This window comes from Sinocyclocheilus rhinocerous, unplaced genomic scaffold (genome assembly GCF_001515625.1).
Source record: "Sinocyclocheilus rhinocerous isolate Xijiao unplaced genomic scaffold, SAMN03320098_v1.1 scaffold1405, whole genome shotgun sequence".
Lineage (NCBI taxonomy): Eukaryota > Metazoa > Chordata > Actinopteri > Cypriniformes > Cyprinidae > Sinocyclocheilus > Sinocyclocheilus rhinocerous.
The window spans coordinates 1,078,651-1,096,121 of record NW_015645543.1 but is presented as its reverse complement, the minus strand read 5'-3'; the positions used below and the strand labels follow the sequence as shown (position 1 = coordinate 1,096,121).

At 37.2% G+C, this 17,471-nt stretch overlaps 1 protein-coding gene across 1 annotated transcript in view; it reads right to left on the bottom strand.

The window, feature by feature from the left end:
* Positions 1-2,125: 2,125 nt before the first annotated feature.
* LOC107706503 (ephrin-A5b-like) overlaps positions 2,126-17,471 on the bottom strand; it is a 59,414-nt gene continuing 44,068 nt past the window's right edge. Inside the window, exons 2-5 of the mRNA XM_016510233.1 lie at positions 15,002-15,294; positions 5,190-5,255; positions 4,964-5,038; positions 2,126-4,850 (exon numbers count right to left, since the gene is read on the bottom strand). Coding sequence (XP_016365719.1) covers positions 4,726-4,850; positions 4,964-5,038; positions 5,190-5,255; positions 15,002-15,294 — 559 coding nt within the window. The 3' untranslated portion in view covers positions 2,126-4,725. The remainder of the gene's footprint in view (positions 4,851-4,963; positions 5,039-5,189; positions 5,256-15,001; positions 15,295-17,471) is intronic.

The following is a 17,471-nucleotide window of genomic DNA, read 5'->3' as shown; positions in this document are numbered from 1 at the left end:
ATGAATGATGAAGAACACTGTCATATCACATGGGTAAAAGCATCTGCTAAATAAACATGTCAATGTAGGCTACCTTAGTTTATATTTAACCTCATTATGTACAGTTTCAGGTAATGTTAACAAGAGTCATGTCTCAAACTATTTTCCATGTCTGTGCTCAAAATATAAAGGGAACTTGCCTTGCTACCCCAATTCCCGGTCTGTTAATGAATAAACAGACAGCATCAGCATTATGTATGTTAAAGTAGGCTACCTATTAGTTATTATTAGATGCATTCGTCATTTGAACATTTCCGGTACTTCGTGCAGAGTTCCGCTCTCGACGCTTCAATCCCATTGGCCGAATGTGTAGAAAGGGGCGGAGCTTATGTGTATTTTTGAGGAAGTGTGAAAAAATAGTTAGGTTAAACGTTACGTAACGTTAAAAGCACAAAGCCGAAGTTTTCATAGTGCGCCAAGCTGAAGTATAAACACCGCTTCAGGAAATTGATGCTCTAACATGAGCTTTACATATAACCAATTAAATATTTAACGATTTAAATGCAGTCAAAAGTTGCTTAAAATACTTTTCAAAAGGGGGCATTTTATAAACAAACGTGCTCTATTCAGCTTCTCCATCGGACATTTTATTCTACAAACAAAAACTAAACCTCGCTGGATTCAGATCAGTGTCTTTTGCTTTTCTTTCTCCGTGAAATACCTGTAATGGTATAATTTTTCAGGTCTTCTGTCTCTTCTGTTTTCCATGCAGGCTGTTTGTCTCATGGTCAAGGAGGCTTGGCTTAGCATTAATACAATTTGAAAGTATACGGTCACTCCCTGGGCCTTATTTTCTGCGTGATCTCTGGCCTCGGAAATATCACATTGCCCCAGGCTTTCCCTGTATGAAAGGAGAAATGAATCCCCTCAGCTGTAGTGCAGTTATTTTTAGAAAGCTGAATGGGGTTGCAAATAAAGTTTCATTTTAGAATTAAAGTAAGCTGGCCACTAAAATATTTTGTTTCCATAAATTCCTTACACCGAGATTTTACATTTTCACACACTGATCTCTTTCCTCAGAGGATAATGCTTCATATGACCTAAAGAACATGGGTCAAGTGTGCAAATGCAACATGCAGGATCTTAACTAGCTTCAATACATTATCCAGCCTCTTTTCGCTTAGAGAAAATCAGTTAGTTGAGCAGAGTTCAGAGGTAAATCTTTTCTTTACAGTTCCTTAGCAACCAATAACCTATTTGCATATAATTGTAAAAGGATGAATAAACACTTTTGTTTTAAACCAATCCTTCACTTTAAAGGCCAACAAGTGGGCACATTGCGCTTTGAAGGCCAATGCATTTTCCAGCATGCGTTGATTCTCTGGATAGTTTGCTTTTTTTTATCACAAACAATAACCATAACTAAGCATATAAATGATGACAATAATTACATGTAATAATAATAATCTATTTTATGTCTCACCACTCAAGGTGAAAAGCAGGAAATTGCTGAAATGCATAGTGTGGAATAGATTTCAGTTGTTCTTTTTCTTTTTTTTTACAGAATTCTGTCTGGCTTGTTCCAAAGTTCAGGGGGCAGAAATAGAACAAGGCACAAGATATTTAGAGGCAAAACAGTGAGAACACTAGACACCATTCAACACCATGTCACCAAGGAATCCCCCTCAAGCCTATTCTTGTTTAAACTGGCCAATGCCCAAGAGCGTGCACTCGTTCATTAATATTCATTGACTCCTGAGTGTAATAATAATGATGGGCAAATGTTACCATTTCTATCCCTCACTCATAGAACAATCAGTTATCAGAAATCCCTGTATGCCTTCGTATAATTCTCTGTTTAATAAGGATTTGAACGAAAACTGTGCAGGTTTCTTAAGGCTCAGCTAAATCATACAACACTGCTGAAATTTGCTGCAGAAGAATATTTGCACACTGATCATTGGAAAGCTAAGAAAATGTTATTTTAATTGTATTATCACCTGAAACACTTCAGAATAAATACCATCAGCCCTTGTATCGTAACCTATTGGATAATACTGATATCTTAAATCAGAATACATAAAAAAAAGACATCGGAAGATGTTTCTTACAACAATTACAAATTTATTTAATCATTTATTTGAGCTGCTCCAGCAAGTGTATTTACAAACAATGGCATTTGAAGATATAAAAACGTGTCATATCATAATGCAAGTCAGCGCTGTACCGTCAGAGACGTCACAGCAAATGTCTAATATTTAGGCAACACAGCCAAGAAGCTAAGGGAAATGGTGGTTTAGATATCATGGTCTTCACATCTGTATGAAGAAGCAGGGGTGTAAAGAATTTAAAGAAATTATGTCTAACGCTGAAGAAACATTCTCTGGGACAAAGCCGATGAGAGAATACAGGAACACAACTGCCTTGTGGTGAAAAACCCAGGTTCAACAAGACCTCGCTCCTTAAAACCTCAAGTTTTGCATATGGACAAAAACAGATCCTGCAGTCATTTTACAAAAATGTGTCCTGAATTTAAACCTACTAAAAATGGCCTTCTAGGTTTGTTCTCATGACAATAAATGGACGACAGCATTTATTTTTGTGGTGCAACAACAGAACATTGCAGACTTTAAAATGTTCCACGGGAGATAAAAAAAAAAATGTAGATGGGTTTTTAAGCATATGATTTAGCAATGACAATACAGCAGTGTTTTTAAGGATTGACCAGCATGAATTCCTAATTGTCTTTATGGATACTGAACCATTAAATATTACTCAAAATAAAAACAAGTACATTTAAAAAGTATTCTACTTGCAAATGCATTTACTTCCAGAAAACATATTAACAAATGTATTTGATATTATTACTTTCAGACTGGATTATTTCTTAGCTCCTCATTGATCTCTTATTTCTTTTGTACCAGTGGTTCCAAATCACTATATGATATGCTAAACAACGTACGGATACATAGCATCCATAGGATCCATGTGCTCCCGTGTTATCATTTTAAAAGAGCCATAGTAGCTAGCCAAACATAACCACATAAAGTCAAAAGCTACCTTTATGTTGCTTACCAAACTGTCGATAAGTAGATGCGAATGAAAAACATGAAAACCATTCAAGAAAGGAAAACCAGGACCAGGGGAAAAATATTTACCCTGTTTTGTGTCTGTAAAGGCCATTATTGATCCCAGCAGGAGATCTCATCTTTCTCCATCTCTGGCCAAGTTCACCAGAGTAACGCTAGCCCACGGCTAAACTGGACACCGCGCTCCTCCCGTGCTGCTGTCGATTTTTTAATTCCAGAAATAACCCACATGAGGCCTCGCAGTATGTGGTCTGCGTGCCAGGCACTTTGGACAACATCAAAGAGCCTATTAAATCACGTTAGTGTGTCAGCTGCCACCGGGATGGAAGCAGCGCTCCGCTACTGTTTCAGTAGATCCCAGATGAGCGTTTAATGTGCACGGCTCCGTGTTAAAAAAGTAAATAAATACAAACGGCACGGTTGAAATGCACTTTGACAAAAGAAAATCCATGTGAGAATTCGTTTTGAGGAAAATAATTTCATTACTTTCACTTCATGCTTAGAAAAAATAGTTTTTACATAACTAACAATTCAATTGGCAAGGTATGAGCTCATTTTGTTGACCGAATTAAAATGTTAATGCTGTTCATTTTGATTACTCTTGGGTAAAAAGACAGGAAGCATTTACAAAATGAATGCAAAACTATTTCCTCCCTCCTATCCATGATAATGGACCCCTTTAAGGAGCGACGTGACCCCTGACGGACATGATATGGAAACGTACTACTGGTTTTTCCCCCCTGATATCATTTCAAGAATTGACTTGCTAAAATATTAACCCATTATCATAAGTTATGCGGTTGTTATTCGTCTAAATCAAGGTAAGTTGACTGCAGCTAGGCATTTGTGTTCCTTTCTCCTGAATCCTGACTGATGACTAGTACAACAAAGTGTCAAGAGCACTAAGACTGAACAATAAATAAGAAAAGGATGATTCACCAAACAAATTAGTATATTCACTCAAATGATCGATCGGTGATGCTCCATACTCCTAACAACACATCGATTTTGGCAGCTACACTTGAGCATTTTACTTCAAGAACACCACATCTGCGTTTCAGTCCCATGTACACCTGTACACAATGTACAAAACGAGTGCTTATCTTTTTCCTTTATATACGAAAACACTTCAAAAATTGTCACCGTTCACCTGAGCACCTGAGTCCACGCGGACTACTCCGGTTGAGATATTAAAAAGCTCCCTGCTCTCTTTACAAGGGATGCTATCAGGCAACAATTTGCCTTGATCTCTAGTAGAGTCAGCAGTTGAGTCCATAGTGACGACGTTTTCCCACAATGCTCGTGGAGAGATCCCTCAGACAGTCCTCTTGCTCTGTTATAAGACAACTCTTTTCTGGACGGCAACACTGAAAGAGGTCTTTGTCATTTGAAAAAGAGTCATTTTCTTGCTCTGCCCCCAATTACAAGTCCCTCTCCAACGTCAAATAGGGGCACCGAAAGGACACAGACCTAGTGGGGTTTTTTTGTGTTTTTTTTCCCGTGGGTGGGGCTTTTGTTCATTGAAAACCTTCCAGTTATATCGCCAAAGGAGCGTTTTCCTGTGCGAGAAACTACTTTTTAGCGGAGAGAAACATCTCAATGTTTCTTAAAAGTGCTCGATCACGAGTCCTCCTGTGTATTTCAGGGATGCGGGATGCTATAAGAAGGAGAGGGAAGCCAAAAGAACCAGCGCTGAGGCTAACAAGGGCCCTAAAGTTTGAATGCTTCCGGCGCCGTTGACATCACCTCGGGATGGTTCGGCAGATTCGTGACTCGTTCCGTCTAAATGGAGGAAGAAACAGAAGATTAAAATAGGTAATACCCGAGTGTGCAAAAACATTTTGACCTTACTGATAGTTTTGGATATGGAAATGACTTTGGCATACAATACGAACCATTATTATTTTCTATAGAGTTGATGCTTCCATCATCGACTTTGACAACGCGGTCATGACTTTTCTCGCAGTTGTCTGTGGGAGAAACATAAAACAGGGTGTCGTCAGGGTCGTGACATCATCTTTAACTCATTGAACTATTCCAGCAGTGATAAACGCTGCAATTGCGACCACGTTTTGTCAGAAGCCACGCCAGGATCTCTCCTGAGGGGCTTGTAAAACTTACTTGAAGGTCTGACGAAAACTTTCAGCCTCAAGCAGCTCCGTCTCCCATTTTCACTGACTGTAGAGGCTGTGGAAACATTTTAGATGGTCAATGTTTTTTTTTTTTTTTTTTACTTGTCTGGTCAAGCCAGTAGTGCAGATTTTTACATGCACTGCCAACATTTTCATCTACATTTACATTTAATCATTTAGCAAATGCTTTTATCCAAAGTGACTTACAAATGAGGTACAACAACAACAAGTAATTTATCATAAGAGACAACAATATTCACAGTGCACAATGCTTCAAGAGTAGCCCAAAAGATGGATCTGTATTTATTATATGAACCGCCTTTGTTTGGGATTTGGTTTTGATTTGGGTTATATTATATTTATACACTATTTTAACAAAGGAAAATGTACTGGTAATTTTCTGCCAGGACATTATCCATTAATTTTACAGATATTTCCGTTAACCTTAAACACAATGCAATGAAGTGCAAAATTCAAAATACACCTGTAAAAAAAAAAAAAAAGGACAATTATTTTATAGCAATACAGGCCTATAAAAATCCATAAAAACTAGGGCACAATGTACTGTATATATATTTCCTTCACACTTTTATATTAAATGTTAATATTAAATAAAAATGATTCAGTAACACTTTACAATAAGGATTATTAGTTAACATTAGTTATCTACGTTATTAATAACTAATAATGATAATAATAACTAATAATGAACATTAATTCGACCTCATTTATTAATCTTAGTCAATGTTAATCTCAGCATTTACTAATAAAATCACGACTGTATTTTCATTAACCAACATTCACAAAGATTAATAAATTGTGTAATAAATGTGTTGTTCGTTCATGTTAGTTAATACATTAACTAATGTTAACAAATGACACGTTATTGTAAAGTGTTACCAATTATTCTATTATTATTATTATTATAAAAATATTATATTTTTCACTTAACATCAAGTTTAAATACGATTAAATATAATTTGCGATGTTACTCCAGGTAAGCTATCAATGCATGCACCACTTTTCTTTGAAAATGACTACACACAGTGCAAAACGATTTTAATTTGATTGATGCATCCAAAACAAATGATTAAATCAAGACAAAACCTCAATGTTAGCCAGCAGCAGTTAGATAATGACCATCATTTTTTGACAAGCTTTCCAAAATGGTAACAACACAACAGCTCCACGGGCTCAAGGCCACTAGGATCATTTATTTCAGGTTTAGTCTATCAGTACATCTTCAGATGCTACCTATCTTTTCTGTTTGCGGCTTTCTACATGCAAAAGCCTCATTTAAATACTTCCACTGGCCTCAGAGGAATGCACAATCAGCATTCATTTGGCTTCTTACTGATAGACGCGGGCGGTGCTACTTTGGCTATGCTGTTTCCCTTGTCATCTCAACCATGAGCCATGTTTCTCAATTTGTCCTCGCCATAAAGGAAAGCTCATTAGCACTTTAAGAAGAACAGGTAGACAGCCTCTCTCTCTCTCCACTGTCCGCTCTTTATGCAGTACGTAATGCAATCAGGCGAAGTCAGTGAGCGATGCAAATGAGGACCGGTGGGGTGAGGGGGAAAGAAAGGCTTGGTATTTTACCCACAGATCACACTGGGCGTAAAGGTGACAAAGTAATTAGCAATGCAACGCACTTCAATACATCTCCTCCTTCAAAGCCTCAATGTAATGAGCACGGACTGCACAAAATGCAATTTCCTTATAGCTAACGCAATATGTTCTTGATAATTCAATTGGTGAGGCTCGCTTTCACTGATGTGGACATGTATTCCACTGTGACTCTTTCCTGATGGAAAGAAATAGGGGTTGGATGTCTTGTTTTTCTGGTTGGATGCTTGAAATTTTGATTATTTTACAATAAACTTCAGGATAAATAAGCTAAGACTAATGTTCACAGCACACACGCTCCGTTAGTGGCAGGATGATGAATTAGTCTCTCTTTAAATTTGTTTACTGGCAGGAAATATTTATTGAACACCATTATCTTGACCACAGACATCACTAACAGCAGTATTTTATTTTTTTTTACTGGACAGCAAATTTGAGCTAAACCTTTTCGAGCTCTTTTCCTAACCTCTACTGGTTGTGGCCTTTCCACAAGCCTCTTAGATGTTGATTGGTCACTACATACATCAACACCTGCTACTTAAAGCTGTACTGGCGGCTAGTAACATCAACAGCTGCAAATGACAGATCACAGGCCGAAAGAAACACCTGCCACTAAAAGCTCTGTAATCAGCTGTGATGATACAAATGACTTCTGTTCAGTTCATAGACCATATCACCAGTGACTGTGAACTACTGAACCTTACACGGACTCTTCCAGTCAAACCTCATGAGTTCAGGGTTCTGGGTTTGTTGAGAAAATATATGGGTCAGTGAACATAAGTGGCTATGATAAAGAAAAGTAAAGGGCTTTGAAATGCATATGGCAAGTTCTCAGAAGTTTATGTTGGTATCAAATGATATCATTTTCAATAAAAAATTCAGTGTAATGACACTAAAAATGTCACAAGTAGCTATTTAATACTTCATACAAAAGCCTTTGTTGGTAATGACAGCTTCAAGACGCCTCCTGTATGGAGAAACTAGTCGCATGCATTGCTCAGGTGTGTTTTTGGCCCATTCTTCCACACAAACAGTCTTCAAATCTTGAAGGTTCCATGGGCTTCTTCTATGAACTCTAATCTTTAGTTCTTTCCATAGATTTTCTTTTGGATTCAAGTAAGGTGATTGGCTGGGCCATTCTAGCAGTTTTACTTTCTTTCTCGGAAACCAAATGAGTTTCCTTGGCTGTGTGTTTGGGATCATTGTCTCGCTGGAATGTCCACCCTCATTTCATCTTCATCATCCTGGTAGATGGCAGCAGATTTTTTAATCAAGAATGCCTCGGTACATTTTTCCATTCACTTGATTGGCTCTATGACTCTCTCTCCTCTCCACCTGTAGCTGGTGTGTGGTGAGCGCACTGGCACCGTTGTAGGGTGGCTGCCGTCGCATCATCCAAGTGGATGCTGCACACTGGTGGTGGATGAGGAGACCCCCCCACATGATTTTAAAGCGCTTTGGGTGTACAGCAATACACAATAAAGCGCTATATAAATGCATCATTCATTCATTCATCCTTCCTTCAATTATATGAACTTTGCCAGTGCTACACCATGATGTTTTGGGGTGATATGCAGTGCCATTTGACCTCCAAACATGGTGTGTATTATGCATCCAAAGAGTTTAATTTTGGTCTCATCTGACCAGACTATATTCTCCCAGTATTTCACAGGCTTGTCTAAATGTTGTGCAGCAAACTTTAAACGAGCTTCAACATGCTTCTTCTTCAGCAATAGAGCCTTGCGTGGTGAGCGTGCATACAGGCCACGGCGGTTGAGTGCATTACTTATTGTTTTCTTTTAAACAATTGTACATGCTAATTCCAAGTATTTTTGAAGTTCAAAAAGTGATCCTTAGCTCTTGGACAACTCTTCTGATAATTATTTTCACTCCTCTGTCAGAAATCTTGCGAGGAGCACCTGGTCGTGGCCGGTTTATGGTGAAATGATGTTTTTTCCAGTTCCAGATTATGTCCCCTAAAGTGCTCACTGGAACATTCAGAAGTATAGAAATCCTTCTGAAACCAATGCCAGCAGTATGTTTTGCAACAACAAGGTTGTGAAGGTCTTGAGAGAGCTCTTTGCTTTTACCCATCATGAAATGATTCTTGTGTGACACGTTGGTCATGAGACACCTTTTTATAGGCCATCAGTTGGGACTGAACCAGTTCAAATTAATTTCCACTGACTAGGGGCAGGATTGCTTTCTAATTACTGATAGATTTCAGCTGGTGTCTTGGCTTTTCATGCCTTTTTGCACCTCCCTTTCTTCATGTGTTCAATACTTTTTCCCTGTGTCATTCTACTTTATTACACAGAACTTAATTTCTGAACTTATTTGTTTTGCTTTCTTTGTATGTATGGATTACTTGGATTGTTACCGACATCTGGTGAAAATTTCATGTCAACAGCACCTTTAGAAATATATTTACTGAGAAAAATGGTGATGTGTTCAATACTTATTTTACCCGCTGTATATATACAGTATATATATATATTTGATAAACTTTTATAAATATATTATTCACATGACTTTAAGGTAATGTAAAGAAATATGATTTTAGATGCATTTAAAATGTATGTAGAAATTGATGTAAAAAATTATGTATGATTCATTACTATATAAATATCATGGATTGTTATTTCTCAGACAATATTACGTTTTCTGGAGTCTTGTTATAAAAAGGTCAAAATATCTGATATTTTAAGAGATTCATTGATCTTTACAGTCATTATATTTAAGTTATGCATTTTGAAGTACTTTTTAAAATAAATTAAAAGATTAAAAAAAGTGTCTTGTCATTGACCCATATATCTTTTTAACACTTTAAACCACCATGAAAGTGTCAAGATGAAGCTATAACAGGATCAGTTGCCTGTAGAGGAAAGAAAAGGAAACAAGAGAAAGACATGTTGGAAGAAAAGAATTATAACTCTTTTCCCCATTAGCTGGCTGGCTCATCTCTGAGCTTGCAGACATTCCCATAATGCACCATGGCTCTTCTAGCCTTGACCCCCATGATTCCCTGCTGTGTGGGGTCTCCAGCTGCACTTAATCTGCTGTCTCTCTTCTCATCCCCACACCCTCGTGACTGTGGGGAGAGCTTGGGTTAAATCAATGTGCTTATGTGCTGTCTACACTGACATACTGGGGGCTTGTGAACCCTTAATCATGTCCCCACAAGCATATTTCCTTTGATTTGGGTGAAATTGCTTTTGTCTCATTCCTCAAGTCTGGTCTAGTTTGGAGCGGGATCCCAGTGTCGATTGGAAACACCACTTCACAAATCCGTTGTACATCGTTGGCTACTACCACAATAAATAACTGCCGAGCGTGAGTGTGCATCAGTATTGTCAGAGTCCAAAATTAACTTTTTGCCCAGAGACATTAATAGGATGCCATCCCGCAGTGGGCATTTGGATATGTGGGCTGGGAGAGGGGACTGCGGATGAAAGATGTGCAGGAGTGAACATTGCTGTTCTACACAGGGATTCATGACTGATGAAAACCACAGCGAACCCACAGAAAAACATTCAAAACTCCGCATTTCAGTGGCAACATTGCACACTAAAGAAATCTCTAGTAGTCAAAACCATGACGCAGATTATTTATGCCAGTTTTTATTACACAAAGTAAATTCATATAAAATATGGCTAATCTCAAATATGTATAAAGCTGTAACACTCAATTCACCTGCAAATGTATAGCTTTATAAACTACTATTAAATAGCACTAATAAAACAGAGGACAACTGAAATAAATAATATAAACATAAAATATAAAATAAATATCAGCTTATTTGTAACAGCATCATGTACTAGATCAGTCTTCACAGTTTAAACTGCTACCTGTCATATAAATGTGAAGAAGGCCCCTTCGTGATTTAGTTGCTACAATTTTACTTTTCTTGACATTTAAAGGGACAGTTCACCCAAAAATGAATATTCTGTCATCATTTACTCTACCTGCCTTGTTGGTAAATAAAATTATGCTTTCTTTTGAGAAAAAACTATCGCCATACCATATATAAACATAAAGGTCTTCACAGCAACCCTTCAAAATAAATGTTCAGTTTAACTTGAAGAAACTGTGACAGAAATATATAATGATAGTACTGCTACTAATAATAAAATTATTAAAACAATATTTTTAAGGAATATTTACCAGAAAAAGGTGTTTACCAGAAAAATGTAAATACACAACACAGCATTACTGAAGTCAATAAAATAATAATAAATTAATTTTTATAAAATCAATTAATTAGACATGTTTTGATTATTAAAATTTAATGAAACCATTAAAATGGAATCCAAAAAATTAATGCAAAACACAGATTTTGGTCAAAATAAAACTGAATTTGAGAAAAAAAAATCAAACTTATTTCATAGGACCTTAAAAATGTAATTTTTGCTAAACATTTAATAAATTCATGATTTCAATTAATTAGACATGCTTTTTGATTAATATATTTTTTAATTGAACCAAAATGGAAAAAAAGGAATCCAGAAAAATTAAAACGGAAAAAAATGAATTTGGAAAAAAATTAAACGGATTTCACATAGCCCTAATATTCTTACAATGATCATCTTTTATGTTTCACAGAAGAATGAAACTCATGTTTGGTGAGTGAATGATGAATGAACTTTAATTCTGGTGTGGACTCCCACTTTAAGTAAGAAATATTTCACATATGTGTTGCCACATGAAGTTCTGCAGAAGAAAAGGTCAGTTACGTAAGGTAAAAATCAAAACAAAAGTTTTCTTTAGTAAACAGTTTGCTCAAGGTCAGGCTGTTACTCTTACAGTTCGACTTCAACCAAGTATTAAGTTGCAGTTCCTTATAAAGTTACCCGTCACTCATTATTTACTCATCAAAGCCAATTTTTACTTGCAATTTGCACTTGACGTGTGTTCATTTTGGACCCTGATTACTGTAAATGTGACTGCATGAATGCTCAATGCCAGCAAGAAAAACACATCTCTAATTTCAAGGCTCTCGCCGAATTTCTTTAAACATAAACTGTGACAATAATCAACAGTCCCAGCTGTATTAGGATGATTTCATGGGTCGCTTATATGACAAACTCTCATTCTGTCAGTCATCAGAATTCCCTCGCTGTCAGCATGCGGCGCGTAACTGACCTCTCATTGGCAGACATTAAGACTAGACTATTACACCAACCCTGCTTATTCAAAGACACTCTACACTGTCATGGCCCGGGCTGCTCATCCACGTCTCCTTTCCCACACGGCCGACACCAGATCCACCCGAGCTGCAGACGGCCAGGGGCAATAAACCTCCCAGACACCACCATTCCAGCTATGGGTTGAGAGATCAGATGCGATGTAACCGAGAAGTCTGATAAATGAGGGAAAGATGGATTGATGCTCCGTCTTTGAGATAAGATGCGCACCCGTCTCTTTTCTCGCCCATTCTAGAGTGCTTTGAGAGCGCTTTGTAATGCGGGGAATAATTTTGGCTCAGGTAGCGACAACGCCACTTATAAGCAAACCGCAAACTACAGGATTCTTATCAAAGCTACAAATCAGGTCTTGCTTTAAGCACAAAGTGGGAATGTTTCTGGTTTACCTTACAGCATTATGAAGATGGAGGGACTAGACTACAAATAGCAGTCGTGGGCTTTTGAAGCGGGCTCATATCAGACAGCCTGCACTGCCGTTGGTCCCGCTCGCGCAGGAGGGAGAGGCCGACTAAAATCCTTCCCTTGAAATTGGATTTCTATCCTCTGAGATTAAGATCAGACTTCCACATCGGCCATATTGGAAAAACATGCTGCCTTGAGCCGTTCAGGATTGTAAGTTCAACTGCAGTCATCAGAGCATGTTCACATTTGACCTGCGGGGCCGGGCCCTCTGATCCCCCCTGATCGCTTCCTGAGCGGGCCGGGCACGCTGACTGACAGCACAGAGACCGCGCTTGTCACCCCTCTGCTCTCCTGGAGCGACCCCTCACTCAGAATGATTAGCCGACACACCGGCTAACAAAGACATTCTGTCTAACCAAATCATGACAGGCAGACATCAAACTAATGAAGAGAATGATTCAGGAAAACTTGCTTCAAATATTAAATACACAAAAAATTAAGAAATGTTTTGCCTCTGGCTATATGATGTATTTTAAAAAAATATATATGTATACAATTCTTTTATATACAGTATCAAATTATTTAAAAAATAAATAAATATAAAAACTGCAACTACTGTTTTTACAGACAAAACAAATTCTGTAAAATTATTTTCTACACAGTATATACCAAATTATAAAAAATGTAAAAAAAAACAAAACTGAAAATTAAATAGTATATATTACTAAATATAAAAAGAAACTCTTTAAAGAAACATATAGACAACAAATTTTATTTATACAATTATTTTATATAGTAATAGAAAAAATATAAAAATATAAAAATAAGTAAAAAATTAAATAGTATATCATATTATATATAGTCAACACATTTTACACTACATCATACATTACACATACATTACAAATAATTGTACAAATAATTGTAAATAATAATGTAAAAATGTAACAGCAAACACAATAAATTTATAAAAAAATCATAATTTCTTTTTAATCACAATGACAATTTTTTTCAATAAAATTATATATTAAAATATCTGTTAAAAATAGGTGTTAAATAAATACTAAAACATATAGATGAATTAATTTAGCATATATATTGTATTATTTTTATTTATAAATATTATTCATTTTTTTCTTAATTTATTCAAATTGCTTGGTATCAAAATATATTCAAATATTTTCTGCTTTCTATGACAATTTTTTTCCCTTAAAATTATTACATATAAGCTGTTAAAAACAGAAATACTACAGCATATAGATAAATTAATTTGCCATTTATATTGCATTTTTATTAATTAATTAATTCATTTATTTATTTATTTTATTTCTTAATTTAGTCAAATAGCTTGGTATTACAATATATTCAAATATCTTCTGCTTTCTATTTCTAATTGTAGTGATATGATCAAGGTTACTGAAAGCCGCTGTCTACTTTATAACATTGTGCGGTCACTCTGAAATGCAATGCTTCAACTTGATCAGACTGACACGCTGTTTATTTTGTTCCCTTTACTCGTAATTCCGCACAAATGGAGAAACTTCCTCCTCTCTTGAGAGAGCCCGTAACAGTTGAATCATGACACTGAGTCACACAGGAGTGAGACGTGTGCTACGAATCCTTGTTTTCCAACTCGCATTAACTGTAAAACACTTTATAGTATCTGACAGCTCCATCACTTCAGTCGAGATGTTTCCCATCCTATTATTCTTACTCACAGGCCTTCAGGAAAAAAAGTCAATTTTACTATGTTGCAACGTCTCCGATAGACACCCACATTCATGCAAAACATCCATATCTCCTGCTGGGATCTAATCCATAAATGCTATGTACCATGCATTCCTATCTGCCTTTTTTCTCAGTCTCCATGTACGTATCTCCTGTTTTTACCACTTCCCCCTCCTCATTCTCCAATTCCTTCCTTTCACATCTCATAAAAACATGTCCATCGTTTCATGCGCCCATGAGATCTGTCAGATCATCAGGTCGGATTCCGCCAAATCAAATGCTCCACATCTCCTGCGTGCGCCTGCATAAATGAACCCATCGCGGCCCTGAGCAGTCGGACCACTCCTGTGCCTTATTTTGTCTTCCCACTCCCGCCCTGTAGGGATCTGACTCCAGTTGTAAAAACATGGGTTTAGATGCTTGTTTTTAAGAGCCCTCTCACGAGCAAACGAAAGCTGAGACTAGGAGTTTGTAACAAAGACTCTTTAGAGGAAGACCAAGATGTTTTCCCTGAGCTTCATGCTTTCCTTGTAGCCTATTTGCCAAGACTCCTGAAAAACAAAGTCATACTTGGCAATGCCTTCTTTTCCTTAATGCTCGTAATCAGATACTTGTCTTAAAAGTATACCATTAAGACTTGAGTTGCGTTATCCTCCGTGAGGACGCTAATACAACATCCTTTTCCAGGCAATGCAACTTTTTCCACGTATAAACCGAAAGCCAATCTAACAAATCTATTTAACATGTGCAGCGTCTGGTTTTAGATACAGAAACCATTAAAACACCATTGAGAGACAAATCACTAATGCACACAAAAAAAAATCAACATGATACTCACAGATATAGTAATATTCTCTGCCTGGCCGAAATTCGAATCCCAGTGAGAACGGTGTGAAAAGCTGAAACTTCTCGGAGAACTTCAACGGCCCGTTGGGCGAGTGAGGCCGGTTGCACTCCCAACGTTTGAAACCTTTCGCCGTGTGGTCGCAAGAGCTGTAGCCATCGTAGTTGACCATGTAGAGGACATAGTGCTCCGTTCTCTCCTCAGGGACCGTGTCCATGTAGTGGGGACAGTATACGTCCAAATAATCGTTAATGCATACGTCGATGTGGTAGTCTCCTCGGTAGAACCTGTTGCGAAAAGAAAGGCCGCAGTGAGTATATATGATATGAAATATTAGCCATTCAGTGACTCTCATTCGTATGTTTTACGAGCCATCGAGCCCCTACTTCAGAAAGGCCACTTCTGGAGGAAGCCACTTATTTGAGAGCAATTACCGCAAATGTGAAAGCACGTAAATCATCCAATCCGAGTCCGCTAGGGCTCACTGAGGATCACGAGGAAAATTCATAATCCTGTCGTTGACGTGGATGCTTTAAATACGCCTGAAAGAATGAGTTTTCCATGGGCGAGAGATGACAGCTTGAAATATGGCACTCCGAGGAATGCTTCAGCAGAAAAAATGTGCATCTCTCGTGCCAAAACGGCCAACTATTCCTTGTTTGTTGTAAATCGAGATGACCTCCGGAGGATCTAACCAAATATGAATGTCAATGGAATGTGCACGACTTCATTTCGACAAGGAAGTGATTTAAAAAACATAGACTCCCATAGGCGCCATAGTGACGATGGATATGCTCAGGTCAGCTATGTTTAGAGTCACTGCAAAAAATATTATTTTTACACCAAAACTGAGCAAACATGACTCGGCTTATACGTGAAGGATGCTCAGGATTCGGTGGGAATTTTTAGGGTGTAAGCTAGTGGACACCCAGTAGGAACCCTGGGGAGAGCCAGATGAGCTTCCAGGCTAATGTGAGGTTAGCGTTGCGATCCTGCTGTGGACAGAAGCACAGCTGGGCATGCTGACACAAAGATTTCCACTCATTACGGACAATAAAAGACTATTGAGAGCAGATGGAGCTCGAGACCCATCAGATTATCATTATGTGGATTTCAAACGCACTGCTGGAATACTTAGTTTCCCTGTAGGTTTGGCCGGCTTGGCGGTGGTTTGAGTGCGGGTGTATGTGTGTGTATGCATGTTTGGCAGAGTGTGTGGATGTGTATAGATGCTGCTCAAAATCTGCAAACACTTTAGGGCTATTTTGAACAACTATTTTTTACTACTCTTGGGAGCGACATCATTTGAATGGAAAGCAAAAGCTCAGCTGTGAAAAACATACTACCTGAGCGATCGCGCAGTCCAAATGTTTCCAGCTTAAAATCTGGCATTTGAAAGCGTGTAACATGCAAACATGTCTTTTTACTTTGTCATTGGGTACTGGCAAAAACAAAGCTATTTCCTGATTACATTTATTGGCTTCCTGTGTTTCCTGTCATCTTTTAAAGTGGAATGATTCAGTCTAGTGCTGACAAAAATCAACAGGGTTATACAGTTTCCCAAAACTGGTGTCCAGAGCATAGGATCATGGAAACATTACAAAACAAGAAACACACATTTAAATAATGTAAGTTAATTTTAATTTTACATATACTTTTTTTGTTGTTGACAAAAGTCTCTTACAAAAATAACTGTTTTCTATTTTACAGTATTTTAAAATGTAATTTATTCCTGTGATGGCAAATTTGAATTTTCAGCAGCCAGTCCTCTAGTGTTCAGTATCACATGATCCTCCAATAATATACATATTTGGTGCTCAAGACATTACTTATTTTTATCAGTGTTGAAAACAGTTTTGCTGCTTAATAATTTTGCAGAAACAATGATACATTTTTGCAGGATTCTTTGATGAATAGAAACTAGAAAGTTCAAAAGAACAGTTTAAAAAAAAAACTAATCTTTTGTAACATTACAAATGTAATTTTTGATCAATTAAATGCATCCTTGCTGTAATTTCCCAAACCTTTGGACTGCAGTGTACTTTTATATTATTTAAAGTATTATGAACAAACATGATTTGACAATAAACAACATAAACAGCATATTTATAATATGTAACATTATTCTTTATTGTTAGTTCATGATACCCAATGCATTAACTATTGTTAACAAATTGGCCCTTACTGTATAGTGTTACCATTTTTTCATTGATCATCTTAAACTAAGCTCTAAATTAGTCACAGAATAGAGTCATGGCTCTATCAATGTAAAGGTCATAGGTTCATTTCATGGGAATGCGTGAACTGATAAAAAAAAGTCAATCTTCAATGCAATGCAAGTTACTTTGGATAAAAGCACCTGCCAACCACATAAATACACGGTGAAATCTGGTTTGAGTCAAGGCTAATGCTCTTTCACCTGTCTATCATATGAAATATCTTTGCTAGAGGATACTAAATAACT